We start from the raw sequence: 26,039 nt of genomic DNA, 5'->3' as shown, positions 1-26,039 counted from the left end.
TAGACAAACATCGAAATAACAAGCAGACTAGAATTAGAACTAACGATAGTTAAATACTAAAATACAAAGCTACAGAGACGATTACAGAGATAGAGTGAGGTGACGCTAGGGAATGGTTTGAAAATTAATATGAAAGTTTAAAAATCAAGACGTTGCTTATCCGGGGGGCAATATAGGTGAGTGTAGTGGGTGAACAGAACTTTGTGCGGTATAGGACAGAGGCAGAAGAGTTTTGGATTACCTCAAGTTTACCAAGGGTACAATATGAAAGGCGAACCAGGAGTGTGTTGGAGAAGTCAAAGAGTGAATGAAGGTTCAGCAGCAGATGCTGAGACAGAGGCCGAGTCAAATAATGGCAGTCTGGTGATAATAGGCAGTCTTAATTGTTACATTGGAAAAGCACGGATTGAATGGGTGGTTGAAGCAAATTAAATAGCAACATTCAGTAGGAAATTGAAAAAGAAACAATTATTTAAATATGAATATAGAGGTGGGGAGATGAGAGTAATTGGATAGTTCTTTCAAAGAACTGACATAGACACTGTTATAACCTGCCCAGATCCTATTGGCTGGGGACATTTCGTTATCCCACGATCCTTGGGAACGTGAGATCTGCCAATGAGAGGCAGGGCGGGCAATCATTAGCAGTGCAGTTGTACAAATAGAGATGGCCAGTGTGGTACCGGCTAGAGAGGGAACCAGTCGTGAACCGCTGGTACTTTGTACATATTGTTGTATATAAAGTTACTTTCTGTTTCACTATACAAACTTGTGCTGGATTCTTCGTGGCCCTCACAAAAGACACCATTGTCCAAATGTTCCCTTTCTGTACTGTATGATTTTACAAAGGCAAATTACACTATTTCACCACAGTTCCATTCGAAAGTCAGTCACCTTGTCAACTTCTGACGAGTCAAGTCTTTTGTTTAGTTTCCGATTCTCCCAGTCTTCCTCTCCAATGTCCTGGCTCCCGCTTCCTGCACAATAAATATAAAAGTATCCACTATGTTTAATGGGCGGTCTGATATACATTTTCCTTTAGTTTGACGGCTCTGGAGCTGCGGGTAAACTCACTTTGGAGCATCCGCGATATCAGGTTCACTGAGTTGGTTACACCGCAGGTGAAAATTACTGAGGGAGGTAGAAAATGGGTGACCAAAAGACAGAGCAAGAGTAGGAAGGCAGTGCAGGTTTCCCCTGTGGTCATCTTCCTGCAAAACAGATATACTGATTTGGATACTGTTGAGGGAGACGGCTTAACAGGGCAAGGCAGCAGCAGCCAGGTTCATGGCACCATGGCTGGCTCTAATGCGCAGGAGGGCAGGAAGAAGAATGGCAGGGCTATAGTGATAGGGGAATAGACAGGCTGTTCTGCAGACGCAATTGAGATTCCAGGATGGTATGTTGCCTCCCTTGTGCAAGGGATGTCTCGGAGTGGCTGCAGGACATTCTGGGGGTGGGGGGGGGGGGGGGGGGGGGGCGAACAGCAAGCTGTTGTGGTGCATATAGGCACCAACAATATAGGTTAAAAAATGGGATGAGGTCCTTCAAGCTGAATTCAGGGAGTTAGGAATTAAACTAAAAAGCAGGACCTCAAAGGTAGTAATCTCAGGATTGCTACCAGTGCCACGAGCTAGTCAGAGTAGGAATACCAGTGTTGGAGGGTATTTTCTGATACTGGACTATGATATAAATTATAGGTGGCCCTGTAACTACATTTGTGCTCCTATATTACTTTTGAATAGTTCTAATGAGACAAAAGGTACTCATTGGCTTAGATGCCTGTTTAGAAGAAGCAATTTGTAGAAATAGATAGTGTATACACAATGCTTGTTAATACTAAAGACATAAAATGGCTGTTAGCTAATAAAGCAATACTAAAGACTCAAAATGGCCGAACTAGCCACATTCCTGAACAATAAGTTACAAACTGTATAAACTACCTCATGAGAACCAGGCGTGGGTATGTGTAGGGAGTATTTCAACAGCTTCACAGAACAAGAAATGCTATGTGTCCTTGATAAGCCCAAGGACCCCAGCTGCAGACAGGACATCATTATGTTAGTCTTGAGTGACTTTTGCATGAAGTTAGGGGCGGGTAAGACAACACCCACTTGAACCATATATGTGATAACTGGGATGCTAAGAAAATTGATTGACTGCATGTAATGAAGTGTGACTCGAATATAGTTGATTGATTGTATGTAAATAAGAACACATCTAATCCCACCCCTTGAATCTGTATATTAACCCGTGTGAGCCTTAGCTCAAGTGAGAAAGGGTGCTGTCAATAGGCTGCGGAGCCTCAGGCCTATTCTCCCAGAATTCTGATATAATAAACTGTTTTTTTGTACTTATACTCAGGCCTTAGTGTGAATATTTCCACCCCTAACATTAAGATAGATAGGATGAATGTGTGGCTCGAGAGATGGCGCAAGAGGGAGGGATTCAAATTCCTGGGACATTGGAACCAGTTCTGCGGGAGGTGGGACCAGTACAAACCGGACGGTCTGCACCTGGTCAGGACTGGAACCAATGTCCTGGGGGGGGTGGTGTTTGCTGGTGCTGTTGGGGAGAGTTTAAACCAATGTGGCTGGGGGATGGGAACCAATACAGGAAGTCGGAGGGAAGTAAAATGGGTACAGAAACAAAAGGCAGTAAGTGGGAAAGTGTAAGGCAGAGAGGCCATAGTCAAAAATCAAAAAGGGCCACAGTACAGGGTACAGTGATTGAGGAGAGCTCAGTGAATAGGCCCAGTAATACTAAAAAGAATAAAACAGGAAGTAAAACCATAACCTGCGAAGCAGCAGGTTGTTACATGAAGATATGGATTCAACGATAAGGAAAATTAGGAGAAAAGTTAAAAGGAAAAATAACTTAGGAGAGGTTACTGATAGAGGTGTTAAGATTCAAACGGAGGTACAAAAGCCAATGTAAGGGTTGATGCCGCAAATCATCGTGAATGACTATGATTTAGTGGCCATTACTGAAACATGGTTAAAGGATGGTCACGCCTGGGAGTTAAATATCCAAGGGTACCAAACTATTCGGAAGAACAGAGTGGATGGTAAGGGAGGAGGTGTATCTCTGTTATTTAAGGATGACATCCGGGCTGTAGTGAGGGATGACATTGGTGCTATGGAGGATAAGGTTGAATCCATTTGAGTGGAAAATAAGAATACTAAGGCGAAAAAGTCACTGATAGGAGTAGTCTATAGGCCACCAAATAATAACATTACAGTGGGGCGGGCAATAAACAAAGAAATATGGGCAGCACGGTAGCACTGTGGATAGCACAATTGCTTCACAGCTCCAGGGTCCCAAGTTCGATTCCGGCTTGGGTCACTGTCTGTGCGGAGTCTGCACATCCTCCCCGCATGTGCGTGGGTTTCCTCCAGGTCCTCCAGTTTCCTCCCACAGTCCAAAGATGTGCAGGTTAGGTGGATTGGCCATGATAAATTGCCCTTAGTGTCCAAAATTGCCCTTAGTGTTGGGTGGGGGGATAGGGTGGAGGTGTTGACCTTGGGTAGGGTGCTCTTTCCAAGAGCCAGTGCAGACTCAATGGGCCGAATGGCCTCCTTCTGCACTGTAAATTCTATGATAATCTATGAAATAACTGATGCATGTAGAAATGGCACAGCAGTTATCATGGGGGATTTTAATCTACATGTCGATTGGTTTAACCAGGTCGGTCAAGGCAGCCTTGAGGAGGAGTTTATAGAATGTATCCACGATAGTTTCCTGGAACAGTATGTAATGGAACCTACGAGGGAACAAGCGATCCTAGATCTGGTCCTATGTAATGAGACAGGATTAATTAATGATCTCATTGTCAGGGATCCACTTGGAAGGAGCGATCACAATATGGTGGAATTTAAAATACAGATGGAGGGTGAGAAGGTAAAGTCAAACACTAGTGCAGTTGTGCTTACACAGAAGAGATTACAATGGGATGAGAGAAGAACTAGCTCAGGTAGACTGGGAGCAAAGACTTTATGGTGAAACAGTTGAGGAACAATGGAGAACCTTCCAAGCGATTTTTCACAGTGCTTAGCAAAAGTTTATACCAACAAAAAGGAAGGACGGTAGAAAGAGGGGAAAATCGACCATGGATATCTAAGGAAATAAGGGAGAGTATCAAATTGAAGGAAAAAGCATACAAAGTAGCAAAGATTAGTGGGAGACTAGAGGATTGGGAAATCTTTAGGGGGCAACAGAAAGCTACTAAAAAAACTATAAAGAAGATTCTGAGAGTAAACTTGCTCCGAATATAAAAACAGATAGTAAAAGTCTCTATAAATATATAAAACAAAAAAAAATGGCTAAGGTAAATATTGGTCCTTTAGAGGATGAGAAGGGAGGTTTAATAATGGGTGATGAGGAAATGGCTGAGGAATTGAACAGGTTTTTTGGGTCGGTCTTCACAGTGGAAGACACAAATAACATGCCAGTGACTGATGGAAATGAGGCTATGACAGGTGAGGACCTTGAGACGACTGTTAACACTAAGGAGGTAGTGATGGGCAAGCTAATGGGGCTAAAGGTAGACAGGTCTCCTGGCCCTGATGGAATGCACTGCAGAGTACGAAAAGAGATGGCTAGGGAAATTGCAAATGCACTCGTGATAATTTCCCAAAATACACTAGACTCTGGGGCAATCCCGGCGGATTGAAAATTAGCAAACGTGACACCACAGTTTAAAAAAGGAGGTAGTCAGAAAGCGGGTAATTATAGGCCAGTGAACTTAACTTCGGTAGTAGGGAAGATGCTGGAATCTATCATCAAGGAAGAAATAGCGAGGCATCTGGATGGAAATTGTCCCATTGGGCAGCTGCAGCATGGGTTCATACAGGGCAGATCGTGCCTAACTAATTTAGTGGAATTTTTTGAGGACATTACCAGTGCGGTAGACAATCGGGAGCCAATGGACGTGATATATCTGGATTTCCAAAAAGCTTTTGACAAGGTGCCACGCAAAAGGTTGCTGCATAAGATAATGATGCATGGCGTTAAGGTAAAGTAGTAGCACGGATAGAGGATTGGTTAATTCATAGAAAGCAAAGAGTGGGGATTAATGGGTGTTTCTCTGGTTGGCAATCAGTAACAAGTGGTGTCCCTCAGGGATCAGTGTTGGGCCCACAATTGTTCACAATTTACATAGATGATTTGGAGTTGGGGACCAAGTGCAATGTGTCCAAGTTTAGAGATGACACTAAGATGAGTGGTAAAGCAAAAGGTGCAGAGGATACTGGAAATCTACAGAGGGATTTGGATAGTTTAAGTCAATGGGCTAAGGTGGAATACAGTGTTGACAAATATGAGGTTATCCATTTTGGTAGAAATAACAGCAAAAGGGATTATTATTTAAATGATAAAATATTAAAACATGTTGCTGTGCAGAGAGACCTGGGTATCCTAGTGCATGAGTCGTAAAAAGTTGGTTTACAGGTGCAACAGGTGATTAAGAAGGATTTTTGTCCTTCATTGCAAGAGGGATGGAGTTTAAGATTAGGTAGGTTATGCTGCAACTGTATAAGGTATTAGTGAGGCCACACCTGGCGTATTGTGTTCAGTTTTGATCTCCTTACCTGAGAAAGGACGTACTGGCGCTGGAGGGTGTGCAGAGGAGATTAACTAGGTTAATCCCAGAGTTGAGGGGGTTAAATTATGAGGAGAGGTTGAATAAATTGGGACTGTACTCGTTGGAATTTAGAAGGATGCGGGGGGGGGGGATCTTATAGAAACATATAAAACTGTGAAGGGAATAGAGAGGATAGATGTGGGGAGGTTGTTTCCACTGGCGGGTGAAAACAGAACTAGGGGGCATAGCCTCAAAATAAGGGGAAGTATATTTAGGACTGAGCTTAGGAGGACCTTCTTCATCCAAAGGGTTGTGAATCTATAGAATTCCCTGCCCAGTGAAGCAGTTGAGGCTCCTTTATTAAATGTTTTTAAGATAAAGGGCGATATTCTCCGGAAACGGCGCGATGTCCGCCGACTGGCGCCCAAAACGGCGCCAATCAGACGGGCATCGCGCCGCCCCAAAGGTGCGGAATGCTCCGCACCTTTGGGGGCTGAGCCCCAACATTGAGGGGCTAGGCCGACGCCGGAGGAATTTCCGCCCCGCCAGCTGGCGGAAACGGCCCTTGGTGCCCCACCAGCTGGCGCGGAAATGACATCTCGGGGCGGCGCATGCGCGGGAGCGTCAGCGGCCGCTGACAGTTTCCCGCGCATGCGCAGTGGATGGAGTCTCTCCCGCCTCCGCCTTGGTGGAGACCGTGGCGGAGGCGGAAGGGAAAGAGTGCCCCCACGGCACAGGCCCGCCCGCGGATCGGTGGGCCCCGATCGCGGGCCAGGCCACCGTGGGGGCACCCCCCCGGGGCCAGATCACCCCACGCCCCCCCCCAGGACCCCGGAGCCCGCCCACGCCGCCTTGTCCCGCCGGTAAGGTAGGTGGTTCAATTTACGCTGGCGGGACAGGCAATTTATTGGCGGGACTGGCCGGAGAATCGAGCGGGGGGGCCCGCCAACCGGCGCGGCGCGATTCCCGCCCCCGCCGAATGTCTGGTGCCGGAGACTTCGGCAACCGGCGGGAGCGGGATTCACGGCAGCCCCCGGCGATTCTCCCACCCGGCGGGGGGTCGGAGAATGTCGCCCCAGGATAGAGAGTTTTTTGAAGAATAAAGGAATAAAGGGTTATGGTGTTCGGTCGGGAAAGTGAAGCTGAGTCCACAAAAGATCAGCGATGATCTCATTGAATGGTGGAGCAGGTTCGAAGGGCCAAATGGGCTCGAGGGCTGGATGGCCTACTCCTGCTCCTAGTTCTTATGTTCTTATTATCAGAATCAATACTTTGTGAAAATGTAATGACTCCATAAGCCATCGTTTCTCCCAAGTGAAGATAATTTTCCTCTTTGAGACATTGCAGTTAAAGTATTAAGTACTTTCTCTTTGTGCACAAATCTGATCACCGTATTAATCATCTCCGTCCAGAACAAGAGGAATCATAATCTTAAAATAAGAACAATGCCACTCAGTTCTGGTATTAGAAAAAACATCTTCACATAAGAGAGAGTGGAAATCTGGAACTCTCTTCCCCGAAAAAAACAGTTCAAGAAAAAGGTCAATTGAAAATTTCAGAATTATGGGCTGGATTCTCCGCCGACGGGATGCTCCCTTTTGCCAGCAGCCTGGGGGTTTCCCAATGGTGTGGGGCAGCCCCACAATGGGAACCCCATTGACCGGCCGGCGTAATGGAGCATCCCGCTGGCGGGGTGAAACAGAAATGTGGTGCGGCGGGGTAGAGAATCCAGCCCTATGACTTTTTAATGGCCAAGGGTATTAAAGCTTTTGGAACACACAATTAGATGGGAGTTCAGGTAGAGTTCAACCATGATCTCAATGAATGGCAGAACAGGCTGGAGAGGCTCAACCACCTACTCCTACACCTCTGTGTCTTTGTTCCTTTGCTTTATAATTAAATCCAGTGCTTGGCTACAACCAGTGACCTGACTTTAATCAACCCTCTCCATAGCTATTTTACTTATTATGAAAAGGTTTGTTTGTATTTTCCTGTCACACATACTGGGGATTTTAAAAGATTTTACAAATCTCTTTTAGGATCTAGGTGTTGCTGAGAAGGTGATTATTTATTATCCATCCCTAGCTGCCCTGAGAAGTTGTGGTTTTGCTTTCTCCTCAAACTGTGTGCTGTTGGGCCTCTTTAGAATGGAGCTAAAACGCAAACATGTTGCTATGGGACTGTAGACACAAATAGGGCTGGATTTTAGCCCACCACCCCACCCCACCCGCCATGGAGGGATAAAATTAAAATTTGGCAGGTGGCTTGCCTATCACTTTCCCACCCACCCGCAGTCCATTCTCCATAGTATAGTAGACAAGTGAATGCCAAAGTCAGCAGACAGCACAGCATGTTTCAATAAATAAATAACATGTAATCAAGCTTGTTAACAAGTTAATCAACTTAATAGTATGCAGATCATGCCAAGCTGATTGGCCCGCAGCTTTCAACGGCAGGAAATCCCCAGCATGATATTGTTGCAGGTTAGCATTTTTTTAATGTCAGATGGTTCAGAACTGACTTTGCTAATGGGCTGGCGTTGGACGTGAACAATAAAACTCCCTGTAAAATTCAACCCATTATCTCAAAATGGGTGAGGAAGGGAAACTTCATTCTCTAAAGGACACTCATAAACTAGCTTGATTTTAACAACAATCTGCCAACTTCCGAGTTATTTTAACTGAAACCAGTCTTTCTTTTCCAGATTTGTTTAAACTGAATTTAAAGGGCCAAATTTGTCTCAGTGTTTAGAGTATGAATAGCCACACTTAGGGCTGATTTTTCATGAAACCATGGAGACTGTGTGGGTGAAAATGGCAACTCAACACATTCTCCCCATGTCTGCGTGGTGCTCACCCCCACAACCCAAAGATGTGCAGAGTAGGTGGATTGGCCACGCTAAATTGATCCTTAATTGGAAAAAAAATTAATTGGGTACTTTAAATTTAAAAAAAAGAAAATGGCAACTCAGAACGCAATTCTCGGATTCTCAACCCCCTTCCCTGGGTTTCTGATTTTCAAGTGTGCCTTTTAAGGCCGAAGGCTGGATCAATTCATTAGCCCGTATCCTGTATTCCCAAACTTGCTGAGTCCTTTGAGAAGATATGCATGTTCTGATCCTCCACAAATAGTCATGGTCCACAACATCTAAGAGACGTCATAAATTGAAGTCTGCGTAAGTTAACCTTTTGAAAAGTAAGTTGCAAAGGTCCTCCTTATGCCCCCATGCCAAGGTATTACCCCTCAAACCACCACCTATGGTTACTCATGTCCTCCACACCCAGATATACTTCCAAGCCCGTTCATCCATTATACACCGATATGACTCAATGACCCTTATAGTGACAATATGATGTGTATTAAAAAATAGAAATTTGTTTGAAGTATCAACTGCTGAAACTGAAAGTGCTTAAAACATCTTTATCTTTGTAAGTAAAGATTGTGAAAATTGCAGAAGAGATCAGAGAACATAGCAATTAATCAAGCAATATTTTCCCTGGTGCTCAGATTTTTCAGTCATGCAATGGGTTTCTGGGCACTCAGCCAAGCCTCATTATGTATTCTTAGCTGAGAGCCCAGACATCCAATTTAGTAATGAACTAGCTGAGCCCAAGGGAAAAGAGTTCCTGATCTGACAACTCTATGCTTTCTGATTGTTTAGTCAATTCCACAAATTTTATTTGCATAAGATAAGACAGTTTCAAGTGCTTACAGTTTCAGCTATTGATATTTTTTAAGTGGTTGGTTGATTGACACTTTCATTGCCATGCAATAAAAAGGAATGTTGTTTCAAGAGAATGCAGAGCTATCAATGAATGATTGATTTTAATACTTGATTTACTCACTCTAATGCCATTATAGGGTTTATTGGTTCAATATGTTGTACAGTGGGTGAATGGGCATGGAAATTCCATAGCTTGACATGGAGGACATTAGAGCCAAAGGGTGTTTGTGCAAGACATATCTTGGAATCGGGGGAATGAGCGGCCATACGGAGTGGATGGGGAACAACTTTGTATGGGGATCTATCTGTAAGGTATTGGGAGGTGCACCTGCCCCCCTCCTCCCCCATCATACATTAAAAATTCCATATTTCCTGGCATTTCCTGATTCATGCAGGCAATGTGGGAATTTTCCCAACTCCTGCTACCCAGCTTATGGATAAAATTGAAGCTTTTTGTTTAGGAGGAAATTTGATTTTCCTCCACACTCCCAAAGCTGCATTATTTTCTTCTTGTGTTTCTGTAGGGCATGAATGCCCAGTGTGTAAAACATCCACCTGGCCCCTCTGAGGTTGGATTTCCTCCAGTCTGATGCTGTGAGGTTTTAAGGGATATGGAACATTCTAAAAAGTAAGCAAGTGTAAATGTTTTCACAGTCTCAAATGTCACTATGAAGTGCCGTATCGTAATGATTTCAAAGTAGTGAGTCATCTTAGAGATCTGTCCTGTACTGGTAAGCTAAATGGTAACATTGACCAGTCTGTGTATTTGTCCACATGCATTTCAGTTTTCCCATGGAAAAATGAAAAATGTATGAAATTGTCCTGTCAGACAGTGCTGTTATCTTTCTATTGTGATTTAAAGGGTTGTGACTGATTTTTAAAAAGTCTGGTTTGAGAAATTGAAAAAATATATAACTATCTGCCTCCCTACATTGATTAACAGACGTTCTGCTTTGAAATTGAAATGAGCACCTGTTCTTTCCTTCCCAGAGAACAGTCTATTGTTTGGGGAGTTGTAGCTATTATCAATGCTTCACTGAGTTTCAAATGCTCATGGGTTTCAGCACAGTGGGTGTTTCATTCACCTGAAATCAATGAATCTCAAGAAGTTGTAAGTCTCTGGTTTGCTGACATAAACTAATAGGATTGCAAGTTTAACAAGTTTTTTTTTCAAATGCCAGATTGCAAGTTTTTCTCTGAATGATTTGGATGCTTTTGTTAGATGGCGAGAGGTTTATTTTTAATGATTGCAAAATATTTCATGGAACATAGTGCATATTTACTGTTTGGTTATAGATGAAACATTGGGGACATAGGGGCATGGGGGGGCATGAGTGGCATGTGGGCTTTTAGGGGCATGAGCATATACATGAAGGCATATAGGAGATATTTGTGATCTGTGGAGAAAATTTCTATTGACACCCGTCTCAGCAGCATTTTGGGCTGAGAATTCCAGATTTCTCCTAGCCTTTGTCAGAACAAATGCTTCTTAACATCACCCATGAACCACGTTAATTCATGCCTCTTTGTTCTAGATTCCTCCACCCAAGGAAATAGTTTCTCTCCACCATAAGCCCCACCGACTGCCGAGGTCTCTGGCTGTGTGTCCGAATGCTATTGCGTCGGGGAAATTGGCAATCGTGGTTAAGTGAGGACTTCACACAACCCTAGTGGATTCCTGTGGGTGGGCGGGTCATGTAGCATGTGGGAGTTATTGCCTAGCATCCCAATCAGACCACGATGCCTGAACACTGTGCCAGAACACTGTGGGAGCCAACACCACACACGCAGCAGCCAAGATCCGAACACCCAGGAGATGGGACTCAGCTCCGCGGATGTGTCCAGGCCGGAGGATGGGTAAGTGCCACGGGGAAGGGACCAGCGCCTAGTTCAGGTGATGATATGAGCGGGCGTCCAGGATACAGGATCTGGGGTGCGGTGAGGTGGACCAACTGCAGCCGGGAATGCATGGGCAGGGCATTCTGGGTGTGGGGGAGGAGGGGATCAATGGGGGAATGGAGGGTCACATGGTGGGAGCCACCACAGTTTGTCAGTCTAACACTCTCTCCCAATTCCTTACAGATCTTGAACGCTATGGACGATATTTTGGAACCCGCAGAATGTGCCCAAGTGGTGCTGCTGATAGTTCAGGCGGCCAGACGCTGGAGACGGCGGTAGCAGCAGTGTTTGCAGATGCTCAAGGCAGCAGACCATGTGTCGGACCCCGCCCACACCCTGAGGACCCAGCCACCCCAGGCCAGGGAAGGACCCAGAGGAAGAGGCCCTCAATGACCCAGGGTGTACAGGCGTCATTGGTCATTTGAATAGATGACAGACAGGGCGTGTTGCAGGAGGCTCCGCCTCAACAAGCAGACGATGCAGCACCTTTGACATGTCCTCGCGGACTTGGCACCATGTAGAGGAGGAGGACACCCGCTCCTGGTGGACATCAAGGTTTCTGCAGCCCTTTACGTCTAAGGATCCTTCCAGGGCTTGAACGGGGACTTGTGTGGCATCTCGCAGGCCATAGCCCACAGGTGCATCTGACAGGTCAAGGTTGCCTGTTGCCTAGGCAGGAAACTATATAAACTTTGACATGGACCAAGCCCAACAGGATGCTGGGGTAGTAGGATTCTCCGCTGTCGCCAGAATGCCCCACATCCAAGGGCTGATAGACTGCACGTATGTCGCCTTGCGCTCACTGGGCCATCTGGGAGTGCCCTACATTAACAGGAAGGGGTTCCACTCCCTGAACATACAGCTCGTGCCTTCACCTTTGGTTTATCAGCAGCTGTGTGGTACTCACTAGATTGTGCCCCAGAAGCCTGACAAATGTTTCCCACCGAGGTGCATGTAATTGCGCTGGCGGAGGGTGGGGATGGCAGCTGTGGCACATCAATCGTATCTTCCTCAGAGCTGTTCTCCTGGGAGGCTGGAGAGGGGGCCACCCAGCATAGGCCGGCACCGTCAGTTGGAGAACCTATGGGAAAATGGTCATGTGGTCAGTGGGAGGGATGGGGCAGTCAGTAAGGCAATGACAACTCACGTTTGACAGGCCCTCTGGTGTTTCCTCACATCTGCGGCTTCTGCTAACCTCTGCATTGGTGATCGCTCTGCCCTCAGCTACCCCGGTCACCTCTAGGGCCCGTTCCTTGAAGGTGGTGCGGATTCTTAACCAACGCATCCACTATTTCAATGGCCACCGCCTTTAGTACCCTGGGATTTAGATTATGCATAAATTGGCCACAATCTTTCAGTCATCTCTAGACTGAGGGGAGGTGCTAGAGGACTGGAGAATTTCAAATGTTAAGCCCTTGTTCAAAAAAGTTGGTAAGAAAAGCCCCAGCAATTAAGGCCAGTAAGTTTAACATCAGCAGTAGACAGGTTTCTAGAAACAATTATTCGGGATAGAATTGGTATTCACATGGAAAAAAATGGGTTGATTAGGAAGAGCCAGCATGAATTTCTAAAGGGAAAATCATGTTTAATTAATATGCTGGGGTTTTCTGAGGATGTAAGAGAAAGGATCGATGAGGGTAATGCTGTTAATGTGGTGTACACAGATTTTCAGAAGGCATTCGATACAATGCCACACACCAGACCTGCGAGAAAAGTTATAGCACATGGAATTAAGGGGACAGTAGCAACATGGATACAAAATTGGCTGAATAATAGGAAGCAGAGACTAATGGGCAATTGATATTTTTCAGGCTGGAGGAAGGTTTGTAGTGGTGTTCCCAAAGGGTCGGTATTGGGACCCATGCTTTTCCTTTTATAAATTAATAATATAGATCTTGCTGTGCGGAGGACAATTTCAAAGTTTGTGTACGATTTGAATCTTGGAAGCATTGTAAATTGTGAGGAGTGAGGTATAGCATTTCAAAAGGACATAGGAAAGTTTATGGAGTGGGCACATGGTGTAGCAGGTGGTTTTCAATGCAGAGAAGTGTGAGGTGATGCAGTTTGGTAGGAAAAGCAATACAAACAATATAAAATAAAGGCTAAAATTCTTAAAGGGTTCAGGAGCAGAGGGATCTGGGTGCATATGTGCATCGGTAATTGAAGCGGCAGGACAGGTGGGAAGAGCAGTTAATAAGGAATACAGTATCCTGGACTTTATTAAGAGGGGCATACAGTACAAGAGCAAGGAGGCTAAGCTTAATTTATACAAGACACTATTTAGAACTCAGCTGGAATATTGAGTGCAGTTCTGGGCGCTATACAATAGGAAGAATGTGAAGGCTTTGGAGAAGGTGCAGAGAGGTTTACAAGAATTGGCTCAGGGATGAGGAACTTCAGTTATGAGGATAGATTAGAGAGGTTGGGACTGTTCTCCTTGGAGAGAAGAAGGCCCTGTCTGGAAATGTGGTGGAGGCAGGTGAAATCGAGGAATTCAAGAGGACATTGGATGATGACATGAGTAGAAACAAATATTCAGGCCTATGGGAAAAAGGCATGCTTATTTGGAGAGCTGGTGCAGACACAATGGGCCAAATGGCCTCCTTCTGAGCCGTAATGATTCTGTGATTCTCTGTTAGTCACATTTTTAGAAATGAAGTTTTCGCTGTGTTAAATCCTGCTGCTAATCAATTTGTTTCAAAATATCTGTAATATTTGACCACAAGTATGGAGTTTGCACCAGAGGTTTCAACTGTATAAATACCTGATTGTGAAACTTCACCGTCTTCCAAATGTTCTGCCAAAGCCGAGGCCTGCAGTGACCTTTGATGGGTGAGGTGCTCCTCTAACCCTCCTGAGAGTTGAAGCACATCTTCCTGAAAGATGTCCCCAGCTTTAATATTATTAGCAAGTCCTGGTTCTTCCTTAGGTTCTACTGCATGAAAGTCCCACTTTTCTAAGTCCAATCTTTCTGAAGAGGCCAACCTGCTCTCCTGGGTACTGGGCGACGCGCCAGGCTTTTTGGATTGCTCAGATCCTTTAAGGCATTGTCCCTTCCCAGTTGTAGTTTCAACTTTGGCTTTGGTTCCCTGACACTTTGTCAGAGTGCAAGTTTCCTTCAATTGGTTCTCTGGCGGCTGTTGATGCTGAGCAGTTCGATGAGTCACATTCAGCAGTTTACGAGGCACTGGAGCAGACATTGAGGTGTTTTGTCTGTACTCTGTGACTGGTGCTTCAATTCTCCTTTCTCCCACTGAAACGGTTATTCCCAGAGTTTTCAAATGCTGATCCTGATGAGATTTCCCCTTGTGATGGACCGAATTGATTTTCATCCCAGTTGTCTCATTGCTGTGCTCCCTTGCACCCGTTGACCACATATCGCCTTTCGCCAATTGGCTTTCTTCTTGGTGAACACCACCTGTAGCATCTAAACCACCTTTGCCATTGTTTCCATTCTCCAGTTTAACTGTTTTTTCCAAGTCTAATCTCACCTGGTCACCATGGTCTTCATAAAAACTGATCTTGTTTTCTTTCCTCCCTGGTTTATTGGACAACTTCTCAGGAGAGCCTCCTGGGTTGGCAGCTGATGGTAAACATTTTTTCCCATGTTTGCAGGTTCCTGAATGTCCACAGTTGCAATAACGAATAGTTTGGGCATAGTTATTAAGACCATTGGGATGGCTGACACAGTGATAGTCCTGCCCTGCTGGGGTCTTGTAGCAGGAGATGCCTGGTTGAGCAGGGTTCCGGGGCTGATTGCATTCTGCCTTCTCCAATTGCTCATATGAGAGCATCTCCTCCTCCTTCTCCACGCCCGGTGTGCTCATGTGGCAGAACATCTCTGCCACAGACTCTGACCTCCTTCTGTTCACCATAAAAGATGTGCTGGAAGAGTTGATGGATGGAACCTTCTCTAAGTTGTGATGGTAGATATCATGGAATGAGGGAGGGTCTTCAGGAGGAGAGTGTAGTACAAGTGGAGTTAAAGGATATGGGTGAGCACAAAGCCATTCAATGACATAAGATTTGGAGGAGGAAGATTCAATGTCAGACAACTGTGGAGAAGAATTGGATCCATCATTAACTGAAAATTCTTTTGTTTGTTGCCTTTTCATGCACAATTTCTTTGACTTTCCTTTGGCCTTTCCACTTTCTATTTCGGTCATTTCTCATTGGTCTCTGGCAGCCAAACCAATACCAGCCTTTTTTTAAATGTGAAGTGCTTCTTCGGTCAAGTGATTGCAGCTAAGAAAAGAAACACATTTATTCAAGTGTTTTTACTGTTGAAAAAAAAATATTCCCAACAAAATATTTGCCATCATTTCCAAGTTCCTCTCCAAGTGATAACTAACCCACCTTTGGACATATGTCAGCTATTCCTTCAACAAGGCTGGGCCAAAATTCTGGAACTTCCCCTCTAGCAATAGCAATCATCACATACACTATAATAGTTCAAGAAGGCAACATACCAGCACCTTCTCAAGGTTACGAGGGCTGGACAATAAAGACCTACATCATGAACTTTACTTTTTTTTTCATCAGTAAAGGGTTTGAGATTAGTGGGCCATGAAAGAAGGAAAATTGCTAAGCTCCTTACATGTGAATGGATCTTGAAATGCAGGCAGTGTTTTGAGGGAAATCCTTAACTCCCTTGTCGATCAAAAATCTTTCTCAGCCTTGAATATATTCAATGACTGAGCATCCTTTGTTCTCTATGGAGAGAATTCCAAAGACTAATGACCCTCATCTGCTTCTCAAATGGGAGATCCCTTATTTTTAAACTGTACCCCCTAGTTCTAGATCCCTCGTGTGTTTACATTGTGTACCTTGTGTTTTACATTGTGTACCTTGTGTTTACATTGTGTACCTTGTGTTGCCCTATTATGTATTTTCTTTTCCTTGTATTTTATTTTCATGTTCTGAATGATCTGTTTGAACTGCTCGCAGAAAAATACTTTTCACTATACCTCGGTACACTTGACAATAAACAAATCTAGAATGAGGGGAGACATCCTCCCACCATCTAGCCTGCCAAGCCCACTCCGAATTTAATGTTTCAGTAAGATCATCTTTCATTTTCTTCAACTCCAGTGAGTATTGGCTCAACCTGTTCGACCTTTCCTCAGAAGATAATCCCGTCATCCCTGGAATCAGCCTGGTAAACCTTCTCTGAATTGGTTCTAATGCAAGTATATCCCTCCTTCAGTGCAGCCAAAAGTGTACAGAGTGTGTGTGATTCTCCCCCAAAAGTTTGAAGTTAATTTGTGGCGGGTTTTTCAGGACGTTTCTCGCCAGCGCCGTTCAGCACTGGTCCATGCAAATGTGGACCAGGCGGAACAGCACCCGGGGGGTTTCCGGGCCATCGGAGATCCCTGGGTGGTCAGGGTAAGTGCAGGGTGGTTCCCTGGCCCTCCCGGTTTAAACCCGGCTTCAGTGTGCACCATTTGATCACGCCCCTTGTGGGCGTGTTTCAGATTCGAACGCGTCGTGGGACTTGGGTGAATCTCGCAAAGATTGTCGGGAAGGCCACGAGAGGGCTTTCCCGGAATTCACCAAGCACACAGGGCTCAAGAGAGAGTGCAACACAGCGGGAGAATTGCTGCCAGTATCCTTAGTACAATTTCACCAATGTCCTATATAGTTGTCGCAAGACTTCCCTACTTTTATACTCCATCCCCCTTGCAATAAAGGCCAACATTCCATTTGCCTTCCTAATTACTTGCTCTATCTGCATGCTTAGCTTTTTTGTTTCATGTACAAAGATATCTGGTTGTCTTCTGTACTGTAGGGTTCTGCAGTTTCTATTTCAATAATCAACTTTTCTATTCTTCCTTCTAAAGTGGACATCATCACATTTTCCCACATTCTAATTCATCTGCTATTTTTTGCACACTCACTTAAGGGGCGCTATATTCTGGCCTAGACACGCTTGCACTCAAGCGTAATGAGGCGGGTGAACAGCAGGAGAGGCCAAAAACAGGAACCCCGCCAGGCGCCAAACAGATTGCGATGCAAAAGGCCTGCTCCCGTAGACGAATTTCGCCGTAACGTGGCGTGAATCCAATTATCACCACTTAAGCCCCACAGCTCCCAGGACACGACCACGGCCGGAGGGTGGGTGAGTACCACGGGGAGGGGGGTTGCCTGGAGAGACAGGCAAAGGGTGCGGAGTCAGCCCACATTGCGGAAGTAAGTGACAGAGGCATCATAACATTTGTGCAAAGTGTTGTTTAATGTACTGTACAATATTCCATTTCCCATGGTGCCACCCCCAAACCCTCCCCACCCCCTACCTAACTCCTCCCTCCTACCCCAGTGCCCTCAGTGATGACCAACGTGCCTGGCCCTCCTAGTTCTACCATTACATCTTGTTGTTTCCCCAGGATGCACATCTGAGCTGGAGGCAGCCAGCTGCTTACCTCATGCCTTGGCCTTTAATGCCCCTGGCGAGCGTCTTCTGGGGGCCTTGGGGCCGGAGGATCCCAGTGCACTTGTCGATGGCACATGCACAACCGTGCCGCCCTGTCCCGTGTGCTGACCCAGAGATGCGGCCTTATCAGGGGGGGTGGAATACGGGAGTGCTGGTGGCCACTGTCGCCACCCCTTGGGATGGGCCCGGGTTGGCATTCCACGCCCCCTCCTCCCAGTTGGTGCCCATAGGACCCTAGGGTTCACCTTGGGACGGAGGGGCAGCTGGTTCTAGCCCCAGCAGCCTCTGCGTCATCTGGCACTGCCAGCCCTGGTAGTTCCCCATAGTCCCCACCATCATGTCGACGCCCTCGGCAATGCTCCTCAGTGGGTCACATCCCCCAGTGACCTGGCCTTGCTCTGCAGTGTTTCAGCCAAGCCCACCTGCGGCTGGGACAAGCTCCACAGCGCTCGGACGTTCCCATCTGAGAGCGGGACATGTCCCACAGAACCCCATTAAAGTCGGCCTCGTACTGGGTAACATCCTCCAGTGAGGCAGACATACTGCCGAGACCCTCAGCCGTGGCCATCACCGACTGCGCGACTCCTTGAACACTTCACTCATGGGGCCAACGTCGTCGTGCACCAGGCTCTTCACTGCTGCCACCACCTCATCCCAGGTACCACTGGCTGCCTTGTGGCTTATCCTCCAGGACCCTCGGGGGAACAAGACCTCCCTCCTGGCCTCCACTGCGTCTACGAACCTCCCCAGGTCAGCATCCCCAAATCTTGAGGCTGATCTCCTCGGCGCCATAGTTGCGAGCTGGCTGGGGTTCGCTGAGCTAGTGCAGCTTAGGTGCTGCTCGACTTTGTTAGCGGGGGTCTGGCAACACGGTCCCGGCCTATCAGCTGGCGAGCCGATATACTGGATGGGAAGACCGTGAGGCCTCGTTAAGTGGACCAATTAACGTTGAATTTCATTGCTGGCCTCGCAGGGCTGAGCGCCGGGCAACCTGCAGCAATTCCCGCTCAGTACACCACTTGAAAATGTTTCTGGAGAATCGCGCCCAACATATTTACATCTGTTTACATACTCTTTATAGTTTCCTCACAACTTGATTTCCTAATTATCTTTATATCATCAGAAAATTTGGCTGAAATAATAGGCGTGATTCTCCGACCCCCCGCCGGGTCAGAGAATCGCTGGGGGGCGGCGTGAATCCCACCTCCGCCGGCTGCCCAATTCTCCGGCGCCGGAGAATTGGCGGGGGCGGGAATCACGCCGCGCCGGTCGGCGGCCACTGGCAGCGGTCCCCCCCCGGCGATTCTCCAGCCCGCGAAGGGCCGAAGTCCCGCAGGTTCTATGTCAGTCCCGCCGGCATAGATTGGAATTGATCCCTTACCGCAGGGACCTGGCAGCGCGGGCGGGCTCCGGGGTTCTTGGGGGGTCGCGGGGGGATCTGGCCCCGGGAGGTGCCCCACGGTGGCCTGGCCCACGGTCGGACCCACCGATCCGCGGGCGGGCTTGTGCTGTGGGGGCACTCTATTCCTATACGCCGGCCATGTAAGCCTCTGCAATGGGCGGCGCAAAGGTGAATCCCTCTGCGCATGCATGGGGATGACGTCACCAGGCACCGACGCTCCCGTGCATGCATGGACCCACGTCGGCCGGCAGAGTCCCTTCGGCCCTTGCTGGCGCGGCACCAAAGGCCTTCCATGCCGACAGTTGGGGCGCAAACCACTCCGGCACCGTCCTTGCCCCTGAAGGTGCGGAGGATTCCTGCAGCACTCCACTAGCTAGTTTGCCAATCTGAAAATAACCCACTTATCCCAACTGTTTCCTGTTAGTTAGCCACTCTCCATGCAAATATCATCATGGGCTCTTATCTTGTGATGTAACCTTTCATGGGGCAATTTATCAAAGGTGCTTTAAAAGTTCAAATACACTACATCTACGCTTTCCCCTTTATTCACCCTGCGCCTCAGAGGAATACCTCCCCAGATTTTAAAGCTAGCAGTCGGTGAACTTGCTCCAATATCTTTCAAGAGTCAATGAAACATTATAATGAACCTTCATCTGCCCCCATCGGTGGATGTAAAAATTGCATGGCACAATTCAAAGAGCAGTGAATTCTCAGTTATCCTGGCATAGTTATCCCTTAACAACAGCACTAAAATAGATAATCTGGTCATTCAACACACTGCTGATTGGTGGAATCTTTCTGTATCGACATTAGCTGCTGCATTTGCTATGTTACACCAATAATTGCACTGTATTAACTGTGAAGCACTTCTGAACAGCCTGAGGTTGTGAAAGTACCAGGATAAATGCAAGATTCCACTTCCTTTCCAGTCAGACAGCCTGTGTCACTTACTGTCCAAGTTCACACATGAAGAATTCCGTGTCCTGAAAAAGACCCCTTTATCCCAACTCTCTGCCTTCTGCCAGTTAGCCAATCCTCTATCCATGCCAGGATCTTACCCTTAATACCATGGGCTCTTAACTTATTTAATAGTCTCCTATGCAGCACCTTGTCAAAGGCCTTCTGGAAATCTAAATAAACCATGTCCACTGGTTCTCCTTTGTCTAACTTCTTCATTACCTCCTCAAAAAACTCTAACAGATTTGTCAGACATGACCTCCCTTTCACGAAGCTGTGCTGACTCAGTCCTATTTTATCATGCACTTCCAAGTACTCCGCAATCTCATCTTTAACAATGGACTCTAAAATCTTACCAATGACCGAAGTCAGGCGAATCAGCCTATAATTTCCTGTCTCCTGCCTCCCTCCCTTCTTAAACATGGGTGTTACATTAGCCACTTTCCAGTCCTCTGGGATCCTCCCTGCCTCCAGTGATTCCTGAAAGATCACCACCAATGCCTCCACAATATCCTCAGATATCTCTTTTAGAACCTTGGGGTGTAGTCTATCCGGTCCAGGTGATTTATCCATCTTCAGACCTTTCAGTTTCCCCAGAACCTTCTCCTTAGTGATGACGACTACACTCACCTCTGCCCCTCGATTCTCCTGGAGCTCTGGCATCCCACTGGTGTCTTCCACCGTGAAAACTGATGCAAAATAACGATTCAGTTCCTCTGCCATTTCTTTTGTTTCCTATTATTACTATTTCTCCAACCTCATTTTCCAGTGGTCCAATATCTATTTTTGCCTCTCTCTTACCTTTTATATATTGGAAAAAACTTTTGCTATCTTCTTTTATATTACTAGCTAGCTTACACTCATATTTCGTCTTCTTACCCCTTATTGTTTTTTTAATTGTCCTCTCCTTTCTTTTAAAGGCTTCCCAATCCTCTGGCTTCCTACTAATCCTCACCACTTTGTATGCTTTCTCTTTAGTTTTTAATGTTGTCCTTGACTTCCCTCAAAGCCATGAATGCCTCGTCTTTCCTTTAGCATGTTTCCTCCTCCTTGGAATTAATTTCTGTTGTGCCTCCCGAATAACCCCCAAAAACCCCTGCCATTGCTGTTCAACTGTCTTCCCTGCAAGGCTCCCCTTCCAATCAACTCTGGCCAACTCCTCCCTTATGTCTTTGCAGTTACCTTCATTTAATTGTAATACCGTTACATCTGATTCCAGTTTCTCTCTCTCAAACTGCAGGGTAAATTCTATCATATTGTTGTTAACATCACCAAAATTTCCATCACGTTAATTTCCCGAATCAAGTCTGCCTCATTCCACATCACCAAATCTAGAATTGCCTATTCCCTAGTCGGCTCTGTTACAAGCTGCTCCAAAAATACATCTCTTAGGCATTCCACAAATTCCTTTTCTTGGGATCAACTACCAAACTGATTTTCCTAGTCCACCTGCATATTGAAGTCCCCATGATTATTGTAATATTGCCTTTTCTATAAACCTTTTCTATCTCCTGATTTATTTTCTGCCCCACATCCTGCCTACTGCTGGGGGCTTGTACATAACTCCCATCATGGCCTTTTTACCTTTGCGATTCCTCAACTCTATCCACACAGATTCTATGCCTTCTAATCCTATATTGCTTCTTTCTATCTTCATTCCTTACTAACAATGCAACCCCGCCCCCTTTGCCCATCTGCTTGTCCTTTCGAAAGGACACATTTCCTTGGATATTTAGATCCCATCCTTGAACCCCTTGCAGCCACGTCTTTGTAATGCCCGCAAGATCGTACCGTCAAATTTCAATGTGCGCAACAAGCTCATTTACCTTGTTCCGTATACTGCACGCATTTCGGCACAACACCCTCAGTCCTGCAATTGGCTCATCGAGTCTGCTCCGCCATTCATTATGATCATCCAACTCAATAACCTGATCCTACCTACCCCCATATCCTCTGATCCCCTTCACCCTAAGTGCTATCTCAAACTGCTGCTTAAGAACATTGGGCGCAATTTGTCGGCTGCATCCCGCCGTAATCGAGGCGGGACGTGTCTGGTAAATTCCGTGAGAGACCTCTTCAGGGATTCCCAACGGTCGCTATGCCCCTTGAAATCTAACAGGATCTCACGAGACATTGCGATCTGGATGGGCGGGATCCAAATTTGCATAGATAAGGGAGCTTAACTGCTCACTTAACTATGTCGATCCCAGGTCTAACCAGCCCCCGGGATTTCCCAGCCTCGCTTGGAGACACCTGCTAGGTGCCATTTAGCACTGGTCTCCACAATCGAGGACCATAAAGACCAGCACTTTTGGGGGTTGGGGGGGGGGGAGGCTCCCAGGGAACTCAGGTGACAATGCCAGCTAAATTCACTCAAAACGGGACTTTTGTTACATATCGCCCATTGTCAGAGCTATCATCCTTTGGATGAAATGTTAAGCATTCAGTGGAAGACCTCAGATGTCCAATCATGTCCTCCATTGGTAGCAGATTAAATCAGGGGCTAGAACGGCGCCGGAGTGCTGTGCGCTGCTCTAGCGCCGAAAGCCGGCCCGCCACGGCCGCGCATGCATGCCACGGCCGGCACGGGTCCTCACATGCACGCCACGGCCGTCTGTGCGCCGGCCCGCGGGCAACAAGCCCGACAGGGGTCCAGCGCGGCGGATAGGCCCCCCCTGGAATTAGCACGCCCGCCAATCGGTTGCCCCCGATCGCGGGCCTGGCCACCCTGGAGACCCTCCGGCGCCCCCCCCCCCCCCCCCGAGGAGTTCCCCCGCAGCCAGAACGCCGAGGTCCCGCCGGGTAGGATCATACGCAAACAACGCTGGCGGGACTCCACGGAACTCGACGGCCGCTTTCAATGGCCCCCGACCGGTGCATCAGCTACCGCGCCGGCACGATTGACGCCGATCACCGGAGAATCGGCCCGGCGTCGGAGCAGCGTGGCGGGATTCGCGCACCCCCCCCCAGCGATTCTCTGACCCAGCGCAGGCTCGGAGAATCCCAGCCCATGCCTCTGAATTGCAGCGCTTCTTCAATACTGACCCTCCAACAGTGATGCACTCTCTCTGTATTGTACCTCTGTCAATGCAATGTTCCCTTATTACTGTACTAGTGTGCTACTGAATATGCTAAAACCTGCTATGTTACTGACCTATGGACATAATGTTGCCTCTCAGTCAATGGTCACTCAAGTGCTTGTTCAGAGATATTTGGCATTCTCACACAAGCAGACATTTTGATTTTGACTAAAACTCCTTTTTGTGTGACAGCATGAATAGAAGCAGTGGATTGTGGGTAGGATGGGTGATGTCATGAGAATGTCACTTTGTGAGGTCACATGGGATGGTTCTATAAAATGGGGCTTCCAGAGCAGCCATTATGTTAGTATTCAGTTAAAGCTAGCAATTGTTGAGCTATCTCTTTGTAACCTTTGGGGAGGTGGTGGCATGGTGGAATTGTCGCTGGACTAGTAAACCAGAAACCCAGAGTAATGGTCTGGGGACCCAGGTTCAAATCCTGCCACTGCAGATGTTGAAATTTGAATTCAATAAAAATCTGGAATTAAAAGGCCAAACAATTGTCATAAAACCACATCTGTTTCATGTCCTTTAGGGAAAGAAATCTGTTGTCCTTACCTGGTCTGGCCTACATGTGACTCCAGACCCACCGCAATATGGTTGACTCTTGAATGGCCTCACAACCCACTCAATTGTATTCAACTGCCAATTAGGGATAGGCACAGCCCAATTTCCAGGAACAAATTTTTTAAAACTCCAAAACATCACCTCACCTCATTCGTAGAAATTCCTAACTCCTCTTTTATCCTGCCCTTGCATGAAAAAGGTAGATCCGCTTGGGTTGAGCTTAAAATTGCACACGCAATGTTAGATCCTGGCAGTTGGTGTTTTGATCCCATTAAATACCTCTATTATTGTCGGCGGGCACGCTGCCAATCGACACCCGCTGACCAAAATATTGCCAGAGTGGGTGATGACATGCGACTTATCACTCTTCTGGGTGGGCACGGGTGATCAATGTGAAATTCTACTCTAAGTTCCTGGTCCAAGTAAGTTTCTGGTCCAAATCTGGATTTAGAAATTTAAACTTAAATTTATCAGTAATTTTTAGTTAAATGTGACATGTAATCAAAACTAGAATCCCTCTCACTCACCAAACTACCAGATGCTCACTCTGTAATGTTGCACTAGGTCAAGAAATTGTTCTCGAAAAGGTGGTGGCGGCTGGTAATGCCTCACCCACCCGCCACACCCACCCCAACATGGATGTTGATGGTGGGGATTCAGCAATGAAGTGAGATGGTTAACTGTCTTATCTTTAAGATGGGCATTGCCTGGAAGATGGTCATTGCGTGGCACAAATGTTATTTGTCGCTTATCAACTGAAGCCCAAATGTTACACAGACCTTGCTGCATCTGGGCACAGACTGCTTCTTTATCGAGGAAGCTATGAATAGTACTGAAAAATATTCTGTCATCTATGCTTGTAGATGATGGTATGACAGTAAGTTTGAATTTTCCTGTGCTTGAAGCTGACAGTGAGTTAGAGCATTTCCAGCCCATGAAGTTCATGCCAAATAGCATGGCAATAAATTTAAGTTCTTCTGCTTGCTTACTAGTATCTTGTATGACAACACGATGGCACAGTGGTTAGCACTGCTGCCTCTCAACACCAGGGACCTGAGTTTGATTCGGACTTGGTTGACTGAGTGGAGCTTGCACTTTCTCCCTGTGTCTGCGTGGGTTTCCTCCGGGTGCTCCGGTTTCCTCCCACAGTCCAAAGATGTGCAGGTTAAGTGGATTGGCTGTGATAAATTGCCCCTCATGACAGAGGGAGGTAGCCAGAACGTTAGACACTATTTTAATTGGCACGGGTGCAGGGCACAAATCTGTATATATGTTGTCACAGTAAAAGTCTGTTCACAATGTTGCAACCTGCCTCGGTGCTCTGTCAGCGTGTGAGGGATGGGCTGGTCTGGGCTGGCCAGAGAGGGGGTGAGGATGGGGAGGGGGGGGGGGTGGGGAATGGGCAGACATTGTGGGTGGCCTGGGCTCCACACACTCCTCACCCCACTGCGAACGTCCCACCACCGCCACCCCAGGGATCCGATGGCACCGTGTGATGGATTGGCCAGCTCGCATGCAGAGATCACCCAGGTGGATGGTGGAAAGTGAGTCAGACGTTGTCAAACGATGTGGAGCACCAGGGCACATTGCAGAGCGGGTTGTCATCATCTCTATCCCATGGACCAGACCAGTGATACTGCCAACCCAGACACTCACCCTGTCGTGCGGCAGGTATGTACCTCGGAAGGGGCTGCAGGCGAGGGGTTAGTCGGGGGTGTGTGTGTGGTGGTGGGATGCGGTGTCTGTGCCCCTGGATAATTTCTCCCCGCCGCCCAGTCAGTGTTACCTGGAGGCAATCAGAACATCCTGTGCACATTGGCCCTGGCAGACACTTTGTGCGACCTCCCTTACTTGCCTGTACTCCATGTCCTGCCCATCCCATTCCTCCCCCCGCATCCTCCTTGTCGGAGAAGGCCAGGGCTTTATTCTCCTCCTCCAGCATGTCACCCCTCTGCTGGGTGACGTTGTGGAGGATGCAGCAGGCCACCACAATGTGGGCAACCCTCTAAGAAACATACTGAAGGGCCCAGGGTGGTCCAGGCACCAGTACGGCATCTTCAGGAGGTAGAAGCACCGCTCGGTCACGATCCTGGTCGCTGCTTGGGTGACATTGTAGCAGGATCTGCATTGGTCTGTGGCCTCCGGATATGCGTCATCAGCCACGACCGTAACGGATAACCCATCACCCAGGAGCCCCCCCAACTGTAGGGGAGAGGTACATCACAAACATGTCAGGAATCATCAAGTGTCCCAGGATGAAGGCGTTGTGCACTCTGCCCAGGTACTGCCCATATCAGCTGCACATGCATCAAGTGGAACCCATTTTGGTTAGTTTAGAGTGGACTGCCATCTGCAGGTGCCCATAGGGGAACATGCATCCCTTCAATCACCCACTGGAC

The 26,039-nt window shown here is 47.1% G+C and overlaps 1 protein-coding gene across 2 annotated transcripts in view; it reads right to left on the bottom strand.

Annotated features, from left to right (window-relative positions):
- The window catches only part of LOC140405796 (uncharacterized), a 390,195-nt gene that overhangs the window by 290,956 nt on the left and 73,200 nt on the right, over nt 1-26,039 (bottom strand). Inside the window, exons 1-3 of one of the 2 annotated variants that reach the window (XM_072494229.1) lie at nt 23,148-23,214; nt 13,969-15,449; nt 895-977 (exon numbers count right to left, since the gene is read on the bottom strand). In XM_072494229.1, coding sequence (XP_072350330.1) covers nt 895-977; nt 13,969-15,370 — 1,485 coding nt within the window. In that variant the 5' untranslated portion in view covers nt 15,371-15,449; nt 23,148-23,214. Of the gene's footprint in view, nt 1-894; nt 978-13,968; nt 15,450-23,147; nt 23,215-26,039 lie in introns of those variants that run through there. The other variant, XM_072494233.1, reaches the window with a different exon arrangement.

Source organism: Scyliorhinus torazame, chromosome 2, assembly GCF_047496885.1.
Source record: "Scyliorhinus torazame isolate Kashiwa2021f chromosome 2, sScyTor2.1, whole genome shotgun sequence".
Lineage (NCBI taxonomy): Eukaryota > Metazoa > Chordata > Chondrichthyes > Carcharhiniformes > Scyliorhinidae > Scyliorhinus > Scyliorhinus torazame.
The sequence above is the reverse complement of the archived record's forward strand: the minus strand, read 5'-3'. Positions and strand labels throughout refer to the sequence as shown.